The sequence below is a fragment of the Culex quinquefasciatus genome, chromosome 2 (assembly GCF_015732765.1).
Source record: "Culex quinquefasciatus strain JHB chromosome 2, VPISU_Cqui_1.0_pri_paternal, whole genome shotgun sequence".
In the NCBI taxonomy this organism is placed as follows: domain Eukaryota; kingdom Metazoa; phylum Arthropoda; class Insecta; order Diptera; family Culicidae; genus Culex; species Culex quinquefasciatus.
In genome coordinates this window covers 41,323,658-41,342,533 of record NC_051862.1, presented here as the reverse complement: position 1 = coordinate 41,342,533, position 18,876 = coordinate 41,323,658, and the positions used below count along the sequence as shown (strand labels likewise).

The 18,876-nt window shown below is 31.4% G+C and overlaps 2 protein-coding genes across 4 annotated transcripts; both read left to right on the top strand.

Moving 5' to 3' along the window:
* Positions 1-1,059: 1,059 nt before the first annotated feature.
* LOC6034697 (zinc finger protein 721) lies at positions 1,060-12,911 on the top strand. Of its 2 annotated transcripts, none has more exons than XM_038256384.1 (20): positions 1,060-1,172; positions 1,799-2,128; positions 2,186-2,440; positions 2,500-2,784; positions 2,847-3,047; positions 3,107-3,442; positions 3,500-3,697; positions 3,766-3,858; positions 3,918-4,004; positions 6,621-6,839; positions 6,906-7,079; positions 7,135-7,458; positions 7,553-7,594; positions 10,931-11,473; positions 11,535-11,810; positions 11,872-11,952; positions 12,016-12,225; positions 12,290-12,373; positions 12,434-12,625; positions 12,687-12,911. In XM_038256384.1, the coding sequence occupies exons 2-20, from the start codon at positions 1,799-1,801 to the stop codon at positions 12,753-12,755; spliced, it is 3,999 nt and encodes a 1,332-aa protein (XP_038112312.1). In that variant the 5' UTR covers positions 1,060-1,172; the 3' UTR covers positions 12,756-12,911. The 2 variants fall into 2 exon arrangements, with proteins under 2 accessions (XP_038112312.1, XP_038112311.1); XM_038256383.1 differs by having other exon boundaries at positions 7,517-7,594.
* Positions 12,912-14,956: 2,045 nt separating this feature from the next.
* Positions 14,957-17,498, top strand: LOC119767942 (zinc finger protein Xfin-like). Of its 2 annotated transcripts, XM_038257997.1 has the most exons (11): positions 14,957-15,101; positions 15,159-15,451; positions 15,514-15,645; positions 15,801-16,028; positions 16,096-16,173; positions 16,231-16,416; positions 16,476-16,559; positions 16,616-16,825; positions 16,895-16,975; positions 17,048-17,215; positions 17,278-17,497. In XM_038257997.1, exons 2-11 carry the CDS (start codon positions 15,161-15,163, stop codon positions 17,362-17,364), a joined length of 1,545 nt encoding a protein of 514 aa, XP_038113925.1. In that variant the 5' UTR covers positions 14,957-15,101; positions 15,159-15,160; the 3' UTR covers positions 17,365-17,497. The 2 variants fall into 2 exon arrangements, with proteins under 2 accessions (XP_038113925.1, XP_038113926.1); XM_038257998.1 differs by lacking the exon at positions 14,957-15,101 and having other exon boundaries at positions 15,141-15,451; positions 17,278-17,498.
* Positions 17,499-18,876: the final 1,378 nt, after the last annotated feature.

Genomic DNA, 18,876 nt, shown 5'->3' with positions numbered 1-18,876 from the left:
CTGAGGTCATTTATTATGCTGAATCTTAAAAAAATCATAAAAAAACTACTTCTTATTATTAAAAAGGTGCCAGAAAAAGGCAAACATATTTCAAATACTCGCTTCAAATATTCGAAAACTTTGAGTTGTAATTGCATAAAAATGGTATTTCAAGTAAAAATTAATTTCTGGAAAAAATATTTGCCTTGAATAACAGATTTACTGCATTTTTTCATTTTTTTTTCCATGAAAAACATATTTAATGCATTTTTTTTTTTTCATTTCAACTTTCAATTGATAATATTATTCTTTATCATATTTTCTCCAACTGATCACAGAGACAAATTTACAAGCAATTTTACTCACTGTCCAAACACTGTGATTAAAAAATAATACCGTTTTGTATGAATTTATAGATAGCTTATCAATTTAGAAAATTTATATATTTTCTTGAAGTTTTTTTTACAAGGTAAGTTCAAAGCATTAATTGATCCTCACATTTATTTTGACCATTTAAGTTGCTTTTCTATACAATTTTGTTGCACCATTTTAGTCAGAACCAGGGTCAGAACAGTTTTTGATAAATTTAAAATTTCCCGGGAATATTGTTGAACATTTCCCGTTCCCCGCGAATTGTGTAGCCCCGGGAAATTGGACGCTCTAATAAACAGTAAAAGTGCTTGCTGTGTCAAAATAATAACAAGATCACTTTTTCTAACGGTATAGCTTTTAAATATCTCACGATTGATATCGAGTTTAAGGGAACTATGAAGATGTGATGGATTGAAAGCTGCACGAAACTGCGTCTTTAAATCAAATCATCCCAAATTCGCTATGCAAAAAAAAGACAATCACGACGATGTAATTTGAGCTGATTTTAGTTTTAAAAAGTTCTGAAATTTACAAAAAGATATGATCAGAGCGATTTACCTACGAATTAGGTGACAATCTACCCAGCATCGATATGACAATTTGTTTGAGTGCATATTTATGTTTCAAAATCTGTCATAAGTAATCAGCACGCAGCCATTTTTGCTATGTAAACAAAAATAATAATAACAAACTTCTTTTATTCTACCGCATAAACAATGTTTATAATGTCATTATAAACAGTACCATGGATAGAAACAGTGAATTTAGCAACACTTAAAATCAAATCAGTTTTATAAAACAAACCAATAAAACAAACTGCAGTGAGTATTTATGCCGTAAACAAAACCGAAATGACGATGGATAAATAATGCTTGTCAGTTTAAAATGTTTCGATATTAACTGAACTGGAGAACAACTTGCTAGAAGATGTCAGTTGTTGTACTTTATGGTACCGTCATCGGGGGTAACATTCAGCCTTGGAAGTCAGATTGGGTCATACAAATTTCGATTTGTTGTATTTTTACATAAAATTTCATTATGTGTTTGGGAAACACTTGCTTTGCTGCAAAATTTTATGCAGTTTAGTTTTTTTTTGGTTTGAAATTGCCATGATATGCCATGATAATATTGTATTTTTGCTTCAATAGATAAACTAAAGTAGAATATTTTAACAGATAATTGTTTAAATTTTATACCGAACGTACTTTTCCGATTTTTCTGAACAAAGTTTGTTGCCAGTGGCCACACGTCTCGACTCTTTCAGGCCTGATTTTTTTAAAATATTTTTTTAAAGTTTATAATTGGAAAATGATTTTATTGACGAATAAAATATTCTAGTTTTGGAAATTTTTGTTTACGGGTTATATATCAAGCCTAAAAGTGTAAAAAAGAATCAAAATTAAATTGCATGTTTATTAACTGCTAGGAATCTATTAATTTCTCACAGATGGCAACGGAGCAAACCTTGGAGCAACCTACCGAACAGTTACACCAAGGTCATCATCTTACGGTTGTGAAAGAGGAACCTGTGGATGGGTTGGAAACTAGATTGGAAAGCTCGTCTTTCTGCTTCGAAACGGTGACCAAGGAGGAGGTTATTCTAGAGGATCAACCAGAATCTGTGAGCGGGCCTGCAACGGAAATTTCTTCTAAGGAGCACCCCTTCCAATGCACAGAGTGCAATCGATCGTTTGCCAATGTATGGAATCTTAATCGATGCGTTAAGAGACACAATGCTTTGCGACTGGGACTTTACAAATGTAAAGTTTGCGGAAAGGTTGGTTTGGTTTTCACTTTCAGGAATTCTAAACCGATTATTCCGTTATCTTTCTAGTGCTCTAGTGATAGGCATACGCACGTGAGGCACTTGGCCGTCCACAGGAAGGGGTCAAATGCTGAAGATGTTTCGGACTCGAAACCTGTTGGACAGGTTAAGTCAGAAGAATCTGGTGTGTCTGTCGACGAAAATGGCCTTTTTAAATGTCTTGAATGCGATCGAACGTACAAGAAGCGTAACATGGCGGTCAAATGTACAAAACGACACTTGGCAAGACGGCTAGGACTTTTCAAGTGTAAATTTTGTGACCTGGTTGGAACTTGGCGTGAGTTTCGTCTAAGAGTGCAAGCGTAACATCTTTTCTTTTCTAGCGCGCCGGAACTCTTTCTGACCTTCGAAGACATGAGGCAAGGCACAAACCAAACACGGAACTGTTGCAAGCTGTCGAACCAGCGATTCCAGAACCGAAGAAGGACCTTCCGGACGAAGTCATCATCGAAAATCAGGTGACAGAACATTCTTGCGAACAATCAACGGAAATCTTTAAATGTACCGAGTGCAGTAAAACATACAATACCAGAAATAACCTCAACCGATGCATGAAAAGGCACATTGCAATCAAAAAAGAACTTTACAAGTGTGAGGTCTGTGAGAAGGTTGGTTTAGTTTTAATAATTTTAGAATCAACTGTTTACTGATTGCTTCCATACTATTTAAGGTTTCCAGTTCTAAGGAAGTACACACAAGGCATGTGAACAGCCACAAACAAGAAACAAATAAACACACACAGCTCGAAAATGGCCTCTTCAAATGTTCCGAATGCGACCGCACGTTCAAGTCAAAGTACTCGGTTAATAAATGTATGAGAAAGCATGTGGCAAGACGGCTTAAACTTTATCAGTGCAAAACTTGTAACCGGGTTAGTATCAACTGTGACGCTTTCTTTCTTCAATGCAGCTGAACATCGTTTCATTCCAGGTCTCAGGAACTCTACATGACCTTAAAGAACACGAACTTAACCACAAGAAGAGAGCGGAATTACACCTACAGTCTGTCAAAGCAGCAATTCAAGAGCAGGATAATCCACTTCCTGTCGCGGCGATGAAGGGGAAACCACCGAAGGAGATGGACGGCTCGTCCGAAGCGGTTACGAAGAAAACTCTTAGCAGACATTTAACGGAAGTGACCAAAGAACGCCCCTTCCAATGTTCCGAGTGCAACAAGACGTTTAAGCAATTTGCATTGGCTCTAAGATGTGAAAGAGGTCACAATAATATTAAACTTGGACGCTACAAGTGTGAAACATGTGGAAAGGTTGGTAAAATCGACTGGTATTTAAAAATCGATTAACTTCAGCATTTTTCTTTTCAGTGTTGTTGTAGCAAGTATGTTCTTAAAAAGCATGAGGAGATCCATAAAAAGGAGGATTATAAATCAGAAGAAGATGATACCCTTTTCAAGTGCTCCGAGTGTCCGCGCCGGTTCAGAGAGCAGTTCCTAGCCCGAAGATGTGCGAGGCGACACTCGGCAAAGCGGTTGGGATTGTACGAGTGCCAAATTTGTAAACTGGTTAGATTTTCTTTGTTTTTCCTCAACCTTCTACAATGCTGCTCAAAAAATCAACTTTTCTTTTCCAGCGACTGGGAAATTCGACCGAACTTAGAATACATGAACTCGTACACAAGAGAACTGAGCAGGATAAAACGTTTGCGTGCGATGTTTGCGACGCGGTAGGTTGATAAGCTGTACGCCAGGCAATTCCAATGTCTATAACGCGATTTATTTTCAGCGTTTTGCATACAGAGCAAGCATTACAAAACACAAGCGAAGGTACCACACCGGAGAGCTTCGATTTACATGTCACAAATGTAATGTGGTGAGTAAGAAGATGAGAAAAAGATTAGGTTTGCAAGAACTTTGGTTGAACGAGTCTGGACTTAAGTAGATTGAGATTTCTTGATCGCAATTCCTCGATTAAGTACAGTCATCCCTCATATTCGGAACAGTTTATAGATCGGCCAATGTTCAACAAATCATATAAAATCGATAATTGAACATAATGATTTGCTTTTACCTTCATTTGAAAGCTTTTCTTGCGATCTTTCGATTGATGTATAGACTGGCTGTACATTTTTACGTTTTATATCAAGTTTTCAAAGAAAAACATTGACCCTTGAAATCCACAAATTCGGAACACTTTTTTCTTACGATGTAAACAAACTTTTTTTTCTCTCCAGGAGTACATATTTTTTACAAAATAATGACTTTGCACTCTGAAACCAATAAAACTCATGCTTAGTTATGTTTTATGAATGGTCTACTAACTTTTTTGTGAAAATATCAGTTGAATTCAGGTGTTCCACAATTGTGGGAGGCACAATAACATCCCACAATCATGGAACAGTCAATTCGGAGGCAGTGTTTTGGTGCTCTAGATAAAATAGTCTGGAAATGCAGTTTTTGTTTAATAAGTATTACTTTTACTGGTGAAATAGCATGAGAGTGTCCAAATGAAGACCCTAAAAATAGCAGGGTCGGCAGGAAAGATGCATTTTGCATTCTATTGACAAATTACGACAAAAGTGTTCCGAATTTGTGGGTGTTCCGAATATGTGGGATGACTGTACCGTCAGATTTCGACTGACAATAAAAAAAAATCAAATTCTAAAATTCTGACATTCAAAAAAACAATCAATTCTGTAAAAAATAATATAAACCCAACTTCTAAAATTTTAAAATTAAAAAAAACATAGCAAATTAAATCCTGTAATCCCACCGGCGGTCGCTTACGTGTACTTTGTACACAGTTTGTAAGGACAATTGTAAGAAAGTCGAAAACACGCAACTTCCCGAAGGTTTAAAATTCTAAAATTCTAGAAATGTAAATTTATAAATTCTGGAAATCTGAACCGTGAAAAATCGCAAAACACCAAAACATTTACATTACAATTTTAAAAATTCTCATGTTTCAGATTCCAACATTCTGAAATTCGGATTTTCCAAATCTTTTATTTCAACATTTTAAAATGCTAAAATTCTAATATTCCGTCATCACGGATGACATTGGGTCTGGGTGTGAGATTGGGTCATACAAAAATGCTGAAATTTGTATGTTACTCCTCAGACCCAATGTCACCGCTGATGACGGTGCCTAAATTTAAAAAATCTAAATTACTTAAATTAAAAAATTCTAAATTCTAAAACATTCTAAACAAGATTCTAAAAAAAAAAATATTCCTTAAAAAACTTCTAAAAATCTTATTTTATATAAAAGAGCTTTATGACGTTTCGCGTACGCACACTAGCGCACCATTTGGTTTTGTTGCCTGACAAAATTTAACCTCACTTTATTTTCGTGTACGTACACGCAATACATACGCACGTAGATTATTCTATTCTTAATTTTAAAATTCGAAGAATCTAAAATTATTAAATCGGAAAATTCGTAAACTTGTAAATTCTGAAACCCTTTAATTCAAAAATTCTATAATTTTGAAATTAAAAGGCGCTATTATTCTAAAACTCTTATTTTCCTAAAAGCATACATTTTCAAAATTTTAAAATTTAGGTCTTAAATTTTAAAAATAATAAATTCGGAAATCAAAGTAATTAAATTGTAGAGTTATAAAAAATTTGATTTATAAACTGTATAATTTTGAAATTTATAATATTCTAAAACTTTAAAATTTTAAAATTCTGATATACTTGAATTCAAAAAATCTATAATGCTTAATTATTTCAGAATGCGAAAATTTTAAAATTTTAGGAAATTATAATTTTATAACTCTTTAATTTTATATTATATTTTAAAAATTTTACGATTTTAGAATTGTAGAATTTGAAAAATTTCAAATTTAGAATCAAATAAATCTAGGATTACAGAATCCTAATTATAAGAGCTCTAGAATTTTAGAATTAAGAAAATTTCAAGTTTAAGTAACATAAAAGTTTTAGAATATTAGAAAATTAAAATTTAAGAATTATAGGATTTTTAAATTCAAGTATTTCAGAATTTACAAATTTTCAAAATTTTGGATTTTCTGTATTTGACATTTTGGAATTTTATAGCTCAAGAATTTTTTATTGGTATAATTAATATTTGAATATTCTTAATTCTGAAATTCTAGATTTATTCAGTTCTGATGCGTAAAATTAAAAAAAAATCTAAAATTTCACACTTCTTAATTCCTAAAATTATTTTTTCAAGATCTTAAATTCCAAAATTTAAAAATTCTAGTATTTTAAAATTCTAAAACAAATAATAAAAAAAATTAGTTCAAGAGTTCAAAAAACTCTAAAATTTGATAAAAAATATTTGATTTATTGGATTGTTTTGGCAAAAACATCAGTGCAGTGATTTGCTTAAAAGTTCTAACAACTGAAATTAAAAATTTTTATGAAATTGAAAAATTCAAAAAATCATACCAAAAGTTAATTAGTAGTTAATTTGTAACATAATTAAAACATAAATGATGACCCTTCTTGTTTTCAGAAATTCCCAACGAGGGCAGAGCTTCTTACGCACATCACAAGACACGACTGGGACGAAACGAAGCATAAATATTCCGCAAAGCTGGTTAAGGCAGACGACGGCAACTATTTGTGCACCATCTGTAATAAGAAGTTTATCAACCGGGCACCGGCCAATGCTCACGTGTTTCGGCATATGAACTTAATTGAAGGGCTTTTCGTGTGTAAAACGTGTGGTTTGGTATGATAAAAGTTGGATTTAGTTTTTTCATGGAGGAATTATATGTAGTTTGATTCATTTTTCTAGCGATGTGGAGATGCATACGAGCACAAGATACACCTGCAGATTCATAAGAAACCGGAAGAAGTACCCGATGCTTCGGATGGGAAACCACCGACGGAAGGAAAAGATGAAAATCCGTCAAAGGAGGGCGAAACAGCAGGAAAATCTACCGCTCTCGATTGCAAAACCTGTCGTAAGGTGAGTTATTCAACAGAATAAAAATCCTATGCTGGTTTCAACCCTATTGTTCTAGCGCCTACGCAATAAGCAATCCCTCGAGAGGCATGAGATTACCCATCGGATAAGAAAAAAGAACTCCACAGATTATGCAGCAGCACAAGCGGCAAAAAAGGGTAACAACACTGAGGAAGCTGGCGCCTCTTTTTGCTACGAAACGGTGACGAAGGAAGAGCTGATCATTGAGGATGACGAGGAGGAAAAAAAATCTCGAAATTTGTTGGAAGATAATCACGTCAAGGAGGATGAGGCCGGAGGAGGACAGGAGAAAGAATCTTGTGAATCTGTGATGAAACAAAGTGAACTCACCGAGGGAGCGACCCAGCAGAACGAAAACGAGGTAAAGATTAGATTAGTGATTCACTTGAAATAAATATTTTTATTAACTTATTTTTTAGATTTCCAAGAATGATAATCTTGAACAACATTTGCAGGAGGACTCGTCTTTCCGGATGGAATGTGATATCTGCCAGAAGGTAAACTTTTTTGGTTTTGGCGTTTTGGCAAGAACTATAGAATTTTAAAATTTTCGATTTTTTTGACTTTAAGTTTTTTTTTCATTTTTTAAATTTTATATTTTTTGGAATTTAAATTATTTGGAATTTAAGAATTTGTGGAAATTTAGAATTTATATAATTTTTGTAATTGATAAATTTTAGAATTTTTAGAATTTTAGATTTTTTAAAATTTAGGAAATTTTGGAGTTTTCGAATTTTTTTAAATCTTTGGAATTTCAAATTTTTTAGAATTTATGGAATTTTCGTAATTTAGGAAAGATTTTAAGAATTTAAGAATTTCTGAATTTAAGAATTTAAAAATTTAAAAATTTAAGAATTTAAGAATTTAAGAATTTAAGAATTTAAGAATTTAAGAATTTAAGAATTTAAGAATTTAAGAATTTAAGAATTTAAGAATTTAAGAATTTAAGAATTTAAGAATTTAAGAATTTAAGAATTTAAGAATTTAAGAATTTAAGAATTTAAGAATTTAAGAATTTAAGAATTTAAGAATTTAAGAATTTAAGAATTTAAGAATTTAAGAATTTAAGAATTTAAGAATTTAAGAATTTAAGAATTTAAGAATTTAAGAATTTAAGAATTTAAGAATTTAAGAATTTAAGAATTTAAGAATTTAAGAATTTAAGAATTTAAGAATTTAAGAATTTAAGAATTTAAGAATTTAGTAATTTAAAAATTTAAAAATTTAAAAATTTAAAAATTTAAAAATTTAAAAATTTAAAAATTTAAAAATTTAAAAATTTAAAAATTTAAAAATTTAAAAATTTAAAAATTTAAAAATTTAAAAATTTAAAAATTTAAAAATTTAAAAATTTAAAAATTTAAAAATTTAAAAATTTAAAAGTTTAAAAGTTTAAAAATTTAAAAATTTAAAAATTTAAAAAATTTAAAAATTTAAAAATTTAAAAATTTAAAAATTTAGGAATTAAGGAATTAAGGAATTCAGGAATTTAGGTATTTAGGAATTTAGGAATTTAGGAATTTAGGAATTTAGGAATTTAGGAATTTAGGAATTTAGGAATTTAGGAATTTAGGAATTTAGGAATTTGGGAATTTGGGAATTCAGGAATTTTGAAATTTTGGAAGTTTTTTTTTTAATTTTTTAAATTTTATATTTTTTGGAATTTAAATTATTTGGAATTTTAGAATTTGTGGAAATTTAGAATTTATAGAATTTTTGTAATTGAGGAATTTTAGAATTTTTAGAATTTTAGATTTATTAAAATTTAAGAAATTTTGGAGTTTTCGAATTTTTTTAAATTTTTGGAATTTTAAATTTTTTAGAATTTATGGAATTTTCGTAATTTAGGAAAGATTTTAAGAATTTAAAAATTTCTGAATTAAAGAATTTAAGAATTTAAAAATTTAAAAATTTAAGAATTTAAGAATTTAAGAATTTAAGAATTTAAGAATTTAAGAATTTAAGAATTTAAGAATTTAAGAATTTAAGAATTTAAGAATTTAAGAATTTAAGAATTTAAGAATTTAAGAATTTAAGAATTTAAGAATTTAAGAATTTAAGAATTTAGAATTTAGTAATTGAAAAATTTTAAAATTTAAAAATTTAAAAATTTAAAAATTTAAAAATTTAAAAATTTAAAAATTTACAAATTTACAAATTTAAAAATTTTAAAATTTTAAAATTTAAAAATTTTAAAATTTAGGAATTAAGGAATTTAGGAATTTAGGTATTTAGGAAATTAGGAATTTAGGAATTTAGGAATTTAGGAATTTAGGAATTTAGGAATTTAGGAATTTAGGAATTTAGGAATTTAGGAATTTGGGAATTTAGTAATTGAAAAAATTTAAAAATTTCTGAATTTAAGAATTTAAGAATTTAAAAATTTAAAAATTTAAGAATTTAAGAATTTAAGAATTTAAGAATTTAAGAATTTAAGAATTTAAGAATTTAAGAATTTAGTAATTGAAAAATTTAAAAATTTAAAAATTTAAAAATTTAAAAATTTAAAAATTTAAAAATTTAAAAATTTAAAAATTTAAAAATTTAAAAATTTAAAATTTAAAATTTAAAAATTTAAAATTTTAAAATTTAAAATTTAAAAATTTAAAAATTTAAAAATTTAAAATTTAAAATTTAAAAATTTAAAATTTAAAATTTAAAAATTTAAAATTTAAAAATTTAAAAATTTAAAAATTTAAAAATTTAAAATTTAAAAATTTAAAAATTTAAGAATTTAAAAATTTAAAAATTTAAAATTTAAAATTTAAAAATTTAAAATTTAAAATTTAAAATTTAAAAATTTAAAAATTTAAAAATTTAAAAATTTAAAAATTTAAAAATTTAAAAATTTAAAAATTTAAAAATTTCAAAATTTCAAAATTTCAAAATTTCAAAATTTCAAAATTTCAAAATTTAAAAATTTCAAAATTTAAAAATTTAAAAATTTAAAAATTTAAAAATTTAAAAATTTAAAAATTTAAAAATTTAAAAATTTAAAAATTTAAAAATTTAAAAATTTTCAAAATTTAGGAATTAAGGATTTAGGAATTTAGGTATTTAGGAAATTAGGAATTTAGGAATTTAGGAATTTAAGAATTTAGGAATTTAGGAATTTAGGAATTTGGGAATTTGGGAATTTGGGAATTTGGGAATTTGGGAATTTGGGAATTTAGGAATTTAGGAATTTAGGAATTTAGGAATTTAGGAATTTAGGAATTTAGGAATTTAGGAATTTAGGAATTCAGGAATTTAGGAATTCAGGAATTTAAGAATTTAAGAATTTAAGAATTTAAGAATTTAAGAATTTAAGAATTTAAGAATTTAAGAATTTAAGAATTTAAGAATTTGAGAATTTAAGTATTTAAGTATTTAAGAATTTGAGAATTTAAGAATTTAAGAATTTAAGAATTTAAGAATTTAAGAATTTAAGAATTTAAGAATTTAAGAATTTAAGAATTTAAGAATTTAAGAATTTAAGAATTTAAGAATTTAAGAATTTAAGAATTTAAGAATTTAAGAATTTAAGAATTTAAGAATTTAAGAATTTAAGAATTTAAGAATTTAAGAATTTAAGAATTTAAGAGTTTAAGAATTTTAGAATTTTAGAATTTTAAAATTTAAAAATTTTAGAATTTTAGAATTTTAGAATTTTAGAATTTAAAGAGTTAAAAAGTTAAAAATATCAGAATTTTAGAATTTCTGAATTTAAGAAGTTAAAAAGTTAAGAATTTCAGAATTTTAGAATTTCAGAACTTCAGAACTTCAAGATTTCAGAATTTAAGAAAAACTCAATTTCACGATCGAGTGGATTAAATCAAATCGTCTATTTGCAGAGTTTTTTGAGCAAGCGTAATTTTGAAGCACATCAAACACTTCACGAAAAGCGTCAAATTCCACTAGAATGCCCGAGATGTCAAGAGGAATTCGACGATAAATACAGCTTGACGAAGCACTATGAAGCCCACGAAGACGTGGTCAAATCGAAGTATGACGATTTGCTGGTGGAAGATGGAGACGGTCACAGATGTTTGCTGTGTGATAAAACGTTTAAAAATCGCGAAAAAATCATAGGTCACGTCCAGAGACACATGAACATTATCGAGGGCGTTTATCACTGTAAAGTCTGTGGTTTGCGATGTGGAGGAAACAGTGACTACCGATTACACATCAAGATTCACACGGATAACGCCGCCGATCAGAGGGCGCTTCCGAGAGAGATTGGGGGCGTTCACACGGATTACGACCCGCCCTCCGGTCAGGGTGAGGCCTGCGGAAAATCGGATCTACCACTGCACTGTAAAACGTGCAATCTGTTTTTCAACAGCAAGACAAATCTGAACGTTCACCTGTGGAAGTCGAAGCTCAGAATCATACGGGTAAGTTGCCGGTGACTTAATTTTATATAATTATTTTTTCTAAAATAATGTCCTATCTTAGCCAAATTTTACCCCTGGAGAGTCAGTTTCTAAAGTTCCAACGCAACGTACCCAACATTCAACGGTTAGTCAAAATCCATCCAAACCACAGAAAAGAAGAAAACCAAGAACACGCCTTCTCAAGAGAGATGATTCGAAAATTTTCACGGATGAAAAGGGCTTCTACAACTGCACCAAGTGCGACTATAAGACTGTTAAACCAAACATGTTTAGAGGTCATGTCCGTGGCCATAGGGCGGTTGAGGTTGGCGTGTTCTCGTGCGAGGTGTGTCAAATGGTTAGTTAATTCTGAGTTGATGGCTATTTGATGTTATCTGATACTGTATTTTTTTTATCAGCGCTTCCCAGACAAAAGGCATTTATTTTTTCATAAGAAAACTCATTTAAAGGAAAGATTTGAGTGTCTTACATGCCATCAGGTAGGTTTGACTGGTTCAATGTTTTACATGAAAAATTTACTAACCTTTTTTGCTGTTTTATAGAAATTTGCAACAAAAGGTGAACTCTTCAAGCATCGAATCATTCATACCAAGAACGTGATAACGAAGCAATTTATGGACAAAGTTACCGAGGACGAGAAGGGCGTATTCTCCTGTTCAATTTGTGGCAAAACTCACACGGAACGGAAACATGCCTTCAGCCACTTCCGCACACACGTGACCGAAAAATACATGTGTCAAATCTGTGAAAAGGTTAGTATTCAATGTCTCTATATATTTGGTTTTCACTTAATATTTTTCCTGCTAAATTTTTAAGCGATGCGGATCCAAGAGAGATCTCACACTACACATCGAAAGTCAACACGAAAAACTGCGTTTCAGGTGTAGCACGTGCAAAGAGGTGAGCTTAAAGCGCAATTAAAATAAAAAAAAGTTTAACTTTGTTTTTTTTCACCCTCAGAGATTCGAGACCAGAACAGTCCTGTTTGAACACAAACAGGAGCACAAATCAGATTCGAAAAAGATTCGGCGATTTGACGACCGCTATCACTGTACGCGGTGTGACAAAACGTATTCGAGGCGGGAAAATGCTTTAAACCACTTTAAATCGCACGGTTCTTCGGAAGAAGATGAGGCGCAGTCCAAAGATTCCGTAAGATAGTTTTAATTGTTGGTTGAGAGAGGGTGTTGAAATGTTCTACTGTTGTTTTCAGCAAAAAGATGGTGAGTCTAACTTAGAGCCAAAGATGCAGAAAAACGACGAACCTGAAGGAGATGAGTAATCCAAAGACTGTGTCCTCAAAATTGAAGACAAAAATTTTGAAACTCTTTAAAAAAGGTTAGTTCATAAAACCGTAACCGGGATTCATAATTTGCAAAGCAAATGTAGAGATAGTTTTTTTTTGAATAAGAATAATAAAATATATGATTTGATTCGACTTTGCTTCCTCTTTTTAATTCGAATGAAACATTATCCAAGCATGTTCCTCAGTGGTACATGACTCTATACCTACAATCAGAACTCGGCGGCAAAATTTTTGACCTTGCTTTTTTATGGCTCAAAAGTTGCGGTTTTTTGCCCCCTAACACAAACAAAAAAAATTTAAAAAAAACCAAAAAACTTTACTGAATACACCAAACCGGTCAGGAAAATACTTATTTTCGAACATTTACGTTCCATTTTTGTATGGAAAATGGCTTCTGTGGCACCCACAAGTTTTGAGCCAATTCAAAAAATATAATTAAAATCAATTTCCAGTTTTGGTAGAGTTTTGATCATGTTTGTTTTATTCCTGCTTGTTTACTAAGTAAGTCTTAAGACTTTTGTAGAAGAAAGCCTGCCCTCAAAAAAATGTTGCAATATTCTACTGTTGTTTTCAGCAAAGTGATGGTGAGTCTGATTCATAATTTACTCTTAAAAATAAAACAAGAGAAGTAAAGTTTTTCGTAGAACAAAAATTGCTCAAAATTACAAAAATTGTTTGAAAAATATTTGTAACGGCCTTATCACAAGTCAAAGCAGTTTCCCTTCTATGAAAAAGGGAAAATTCTACTTTAAAGGGAATACTCAACATTTATCAGCAATATTCACAAGTCGAAACAGCTTTTCTTTCGTTAAAGATGGGAAAATTCAACTTTTGTCAGCAGTAATCACAAATTAAGACTTAAACGTTAAGACTTGAACGTTACTTAATCCATCTTTAGGTGCTTGGTGCCTTCCTCACATTCATGTAGTACATCGTCACTTGTGTCTTGTTGCACGACCTATCTTTTACCCAGTTAACTCAATCCGAATTCTGAAACGGAATCTAATTAGAATCGTATACAAATTCCGTTTCAAACGAACACGGAACCGGTTGTTGCGTTTGAAACGGAATTTGTGTACGATTCTAATTAGATTCCGTTTCAGAATTCGGATTGATTTGACTGGGTACAAGAGACTCCAAAAAGTGTATAAATAACAATTACAGTTGATAGGATTATCAGATTTCCTATGTTTTAGGCTAATTTGAAAGATCTTTTAATTATCTAACTAACGACCCGGACGTCATTTTCATAGATATATTCTAGATCCGGCCTCCAAAAAGTGTACCATTTCGCTTAAGTGCTCATAACTTGTGATAGGTTTATCAAATCTTCAATGTTTTAGGCTCATTTAAAAGGTCTTTCAATTATATAACTAACGACGGGTCGCATGATGGTCCCGGACATCATTTTCATAGAAATATTTGAGATCCGGTCTCCAAAAACTGTATAATTAACACTTAAGTGCTCATAACTTTTGATAGGGTTATCAGATCTTCGACCATTCTAAAAATATATAACACGGTGGGTTTTCTTACAAAAACCACCCTTTTTACAATCTTCCGGAGTTTGGCCAAAATCTTTTTTTTTAGCATAACTTTTGAAGTACTTTTCTAAACTTCATAATATTAACTATGGCCTTATGGGACCCCAAGACGGATCGAATGAGACCAATACGGTTAAAATCGGTTCGGCCAGTCCGGAGATAATTGAGTGCATTTTTCATCCAGACACACGCACAGACATTTGTTCAGAATTTGATTCTGAGTCGATAGGTATACGTGAAGGTGGGTCTACGAAGTCGAATTAAGAAGTTCAGTTTTCGAGCGATTCTATAGCCTTTTCTCAGTAAGGTGAGTAAGGCAAAACTCAGCTATTGACAGCAGTTACCACAAAAAAGACAAAAATCTTAACAGTTCACACTTTAAAACTGACCACTTGAAAGCATTTTGTGGAATGGAAAAAATAGGATTTGTTTCAACGCATAATTTGTTAATTATACAAATTATACAAAATAATTCAACAAAAACATTGTTAGATCATACCTCGTACAGGAGCACAGGCTGATCGTATAAAATATTTTTCTGGATGTATGAAAAAGTGGGAAATCGAACTCAGTCTATCATGTCTTTTTTTCGAGTGTAATGCCCAAAGTGAACCCAGAGCCGCCAGAACGCAGCCATTTTTAACAGTGGTAAACAAAACCAAAGATAACAAACTCGCGATGTTTTGTTGTAAACAGTGCTCATAACTGTAAATTTATTAAGAGTTAAATTAAATTCCGAAGTCGAATAATTTGTATCAAACTAATCTAAATTATTACAGTAAGTTTTTGTTTGATTTTTTTATATATAGCAAGTTCAAAAAAGTATTTAACACAGAGATGGCAACGGAACAACCTTCCGAAAAGTTGCTTCACGATTCCCTGGTCGTGAAAGAGGAACCTCCGGAGGACGATCCGGAAACCCCGTCTTTCTGCTACGAAACGGTGACCAAGGAGGAAGTCACCCTGGAGGATCCGGCAGAACATGCAACGGAAACCACCTCAAACGAGCTCCCGTTCAAATGTTCCGAGTGCAATAAGTCGTTTGATCATGTTACTAAACTTAACAGATGCGTAAGGAGGCACAACGTAATTAAAGCTGGACTCTTCAAGTGTAGTGTCTGTGAGAAGGTTTGAGTTGTTTTTAATTGGTTATTTGAATATTAGCTGAATTTTATTTTGATTTTTTCTAGTCTTTTGTAAATAACATAGAGCAATCCAGACATGAGCGCGTACACCAGAGAGAACCAGAACCCAAACCACTCCAGAAAAAAACCAAAGCAGGACGGGTCGCCTCTCTAGCTGATTGCAAAATCTGTGGTAAAGTACGTTGATTAGGGTTTGCCAATTGGGTCCTACAATCAATTACTGATTTTACTATATACACATTAAGATAAAGTATATTTTTCAAAGCATAATTATTACTTTCTTTACGAGAACAAATAGCTTAAAAGAGAAATTTTATTGTCAACTTTTGTAGCGCCTGAACAAGACTTCCCTCAAAAGACATGAACTTATATTTCACGAGACGAAAACGGAAAGTGAGAAGCAACCCTCCGAAGATGCCGTCGAATCGTCGCCACAACCAGAAGAAAAGGATGTTCGACCATCGTTGGGAGAAGGTCAGCCCACGGAGGGTCAGCAGAAGAAAGTGACGGTCAAAGCTTTGCAAAAACAAAGGGCCGAAAAAAGAAAAAAGTTCTTTCTGGTAAATTGACATCGTGCCGTTTTACGCATAATTCTAACAGCCAAATGAAAATTTGATTTTTTTGCAGTCGAAGATCCCTGCTGCTTCGGTAAAGAACCAATCTGTTGGGAATGATGAACAAGATGATCGTGCTCAATATTTACAGGTTCGTAAATATATTTCCAAACGATGCGTCTCTTCCTAACTTTGGGATCCATTTTAGTCGTTTTTAGGCAAAAGAGGAACCAGGCTTCCTTATGATCTTTCCAAGCAAGACAAAGACCAAGACGGTTTCTTCAACTGCTCCAAGTGTGAATATAAGACTGAACAACTTAATCTGCTTAGAATTCATTTGCGTGGTCATAAGTCGTTGGAACTTGGCTTGTTCACGTGCGATGTGTGCCAAATGGTCAGCATAGTTTACGTTTTGTCTATTTACAGCAATCTCATAATTTATTTATTTTTTAGTGCTTTAAAACCAATTTGATACTAGTCCGTCATAAAAAGAGTCATGATAAGGGAAATACTTTTGAATGCCATACATGCCACGAGGTTCGCTCCAAGATAATTTTTAATATCGTATTTATTAAACTATTTTGTTTCTCTAGAAATTTATAAACAAATCGGAACTTTTCCTCCATCGGAACGTTCACTCCAAAGTCAAAGTAACAAGGCAATTCTTAGAACAAGTTACCGTGGATGAGAATGGAATTTACACCTGTTCAATTTGTGGCAAAACACAAAAAAACCGCAGACATGCCACGAGCCACTTTCGCTTGCATACATACGACAAGTATAAGTGTGAAATATGTCAGCTGGTTAGTTAAGAAATCGTAAACTGCCCATTGTTTTCATTTGAATAATAATTTCTAACCTTGATTTTAAAGCGCTGCGGTGGTCTCAAGTATTATACACGACACATGGAAACTCACGCAAATCCGAGTTTCACATGTTACACGTGCAACGAGGTAAGTTTGAGGTTTGTAACTCAAATCGAGCCAAATGCGTGAACTTGTGGTTCTTTAACCTTCTATCAACAGAAATTTGAAAACAGAAAAGGCCTCATCAGACACAAACAGACACACTTCGCACGTGTACGGGTATTTCTTGGCAATGATGATATCTATCACTGCACCCGTTGTGAGGAAACATTTCCTAGTAAACAAATTGCCTTAAACCACTTTAAAACGCATCCGTCTCCAATTTTGGTAGGTTCTTATGGGAAACCAATTTAGAGTGGTATAAATATAGGGTTTTTTTTTGTTTTCAGCAAAAGGAAAGCAACTCTGATGTGAAGCTGCAGTTGCAAACGCACAACGAAGCTGCGAAAGCTCAGGATAACATCAGCACAACGTAACCGAAAGCATCAATTTCATGGTTTTTGCCTTCCTCACCTCACTGAGGCAAGGCTATAAAATCACTCAAAAATTGAACTTTTTAAATAAGCCTCCCAGATATACCTTTACGTATACATATCGACTCAGAATCAAATTCTGAGCAAATGTCTGTGCGTGTGGATGGACGTAGAATTTTTTTTCTCACTCACTTTTCTCGGAACTGGCTCGACCGATTTTGTCCGGATCTATGTTTTTGGATTTGCTTTCAGGTTCTTTAAGTCTTTTTTAAATTTCATCCGGCTTGGTGCAGTACTTTAAAAGATATGTTCGAAAAACTGTTTTGGTTGATACTAAAAAGGGTCATTATTTACATAATTTGAAAGCTCCGGCGGATAGCTGTCGGAACTTTACGCTCAGTGCACGCACACAAACACTGCAGTGCTTTCAAATGGTTCATTAAATTTATCATACCTAGATGGCAGCACTCAGATGTATAGTGTCTTTACTAAGTAAGCGTTAGCCAAAGCTTTCGTAGTGTGTGGTTGCAAGGCTTTTAGGAGGAAGGCAGCAACCACCTTCCGGTGGATTAAGTAACGTTTTTAAATAATAAAATTGATTAATAATTAATAATAGCCAGCCAAAACAGTGTTTTATGCCGGCACCGAAATTATCGAAAAATAAACGGAAAACAACATGTTATGCTAATTGGCTCTATCGTAACTGTAATCATTCCTAATGGACTTTGTGATAGTATTTGCTTCAAAATATTAGATTTTTTTGGTGAAGCTTCTCAAGAAAATATTGCAGTTCAGTCTAAACTATTTTTTTAAACATGATTAATTCTATAGGGGAGAGTGGGGAGACTTGATCCCCTTTTTTTGTACTTTTTGCATGAATTGAAAGCTTAAACATTCATCTATGTTTGGTTAATAAGGGTATTTCATCAGATGATCTCTTCGAATCATGCCAAGCGTTTTTAAAAAATATTTAAAACCGGCATTTTAAAAATGTTAGGGGTAACTTGATCCCCCTTTCAACATTTTGAAGAAATCTTAAGCAAAATGTTTCTTTTTCATCCAAACTTTTAATTTTCTATAAGTTACAGCAATTTCACATAAAACCTGTACGTTTGTGTTCAAAATATAACAAGTTTTGTATGTAAAATATTTGAAAACTGAAAATATTATTTTTTAGAACAAAATTAAGCATGTTTACAAAAGCTGCAAATTTTTGTTTACAAAACTTTTTAAAAAAAGTTCAAACTGCAGTAAGTTATGTTCAACTATATTAAAGGAACTATATTAAAGGAAAAATATTTTGTAGAATCAGCCTGTATGAGGTTTGATTCAACAAAATATTTTGTTGAATACAATCAACAAAATTTTTGTATTGAATCAACTCTCTAATTTTATTATTTCAGATCGAGACATTTGGTTGTTTCAAAGCAGTTTTTTTGTTGAACCTACCCTCATTTTTGTTGATCAAAATTTGACAGAAGCCACTTTCAAATCAAAATTTTGTTGAATCAATGT

Bases quoted from the DNA above. Each gene is read 5' to 3' on its own strand.
- LOC6034697 (XM_038256383.1), top strand. From the start codon at position 1,799: ATGGCAACGGAGCAAACCTTGGAGCAACCTACCGAACAGTTACACCAA. The intron at 2,129-2,185 runs GTTGGTTTGGTT...TTATCTTTCTAG, and splicing joins AATGTAAAGTTTGCGGAAAG to TGCTCTAGTGATAGGCATAC. The intron at 3,859-3,917 runs GTAGGTTGATAA...ATTTATTTTCAG, and splicing joins CGTGCGATGTTTGCGACGCG to CGTTTTGCATACAGAGCAAG.
- LOC119767942 (XM_038257998.1), top strand. From the start codon at position 15,161: ATGGCAACGGAACAACCTTCCGAAAAGTTGCTTCACGATTCCCTGGTC. The intron at 15,646-15,800 runs GTACGTTGATTA...CAACTTTTGTAG, and splicing joins ATTGCAAAATCTGTGGTAAA to CGCCTGAACAAGACTTCCCT. The intron at 16,826-16,894 runs GTTAGTTAAGAA...TTGATTTTAAAG, and splicing joins AGTGTGAAATATGTCAGCTG to CGCTGCGGTGGTCTCAAGTA.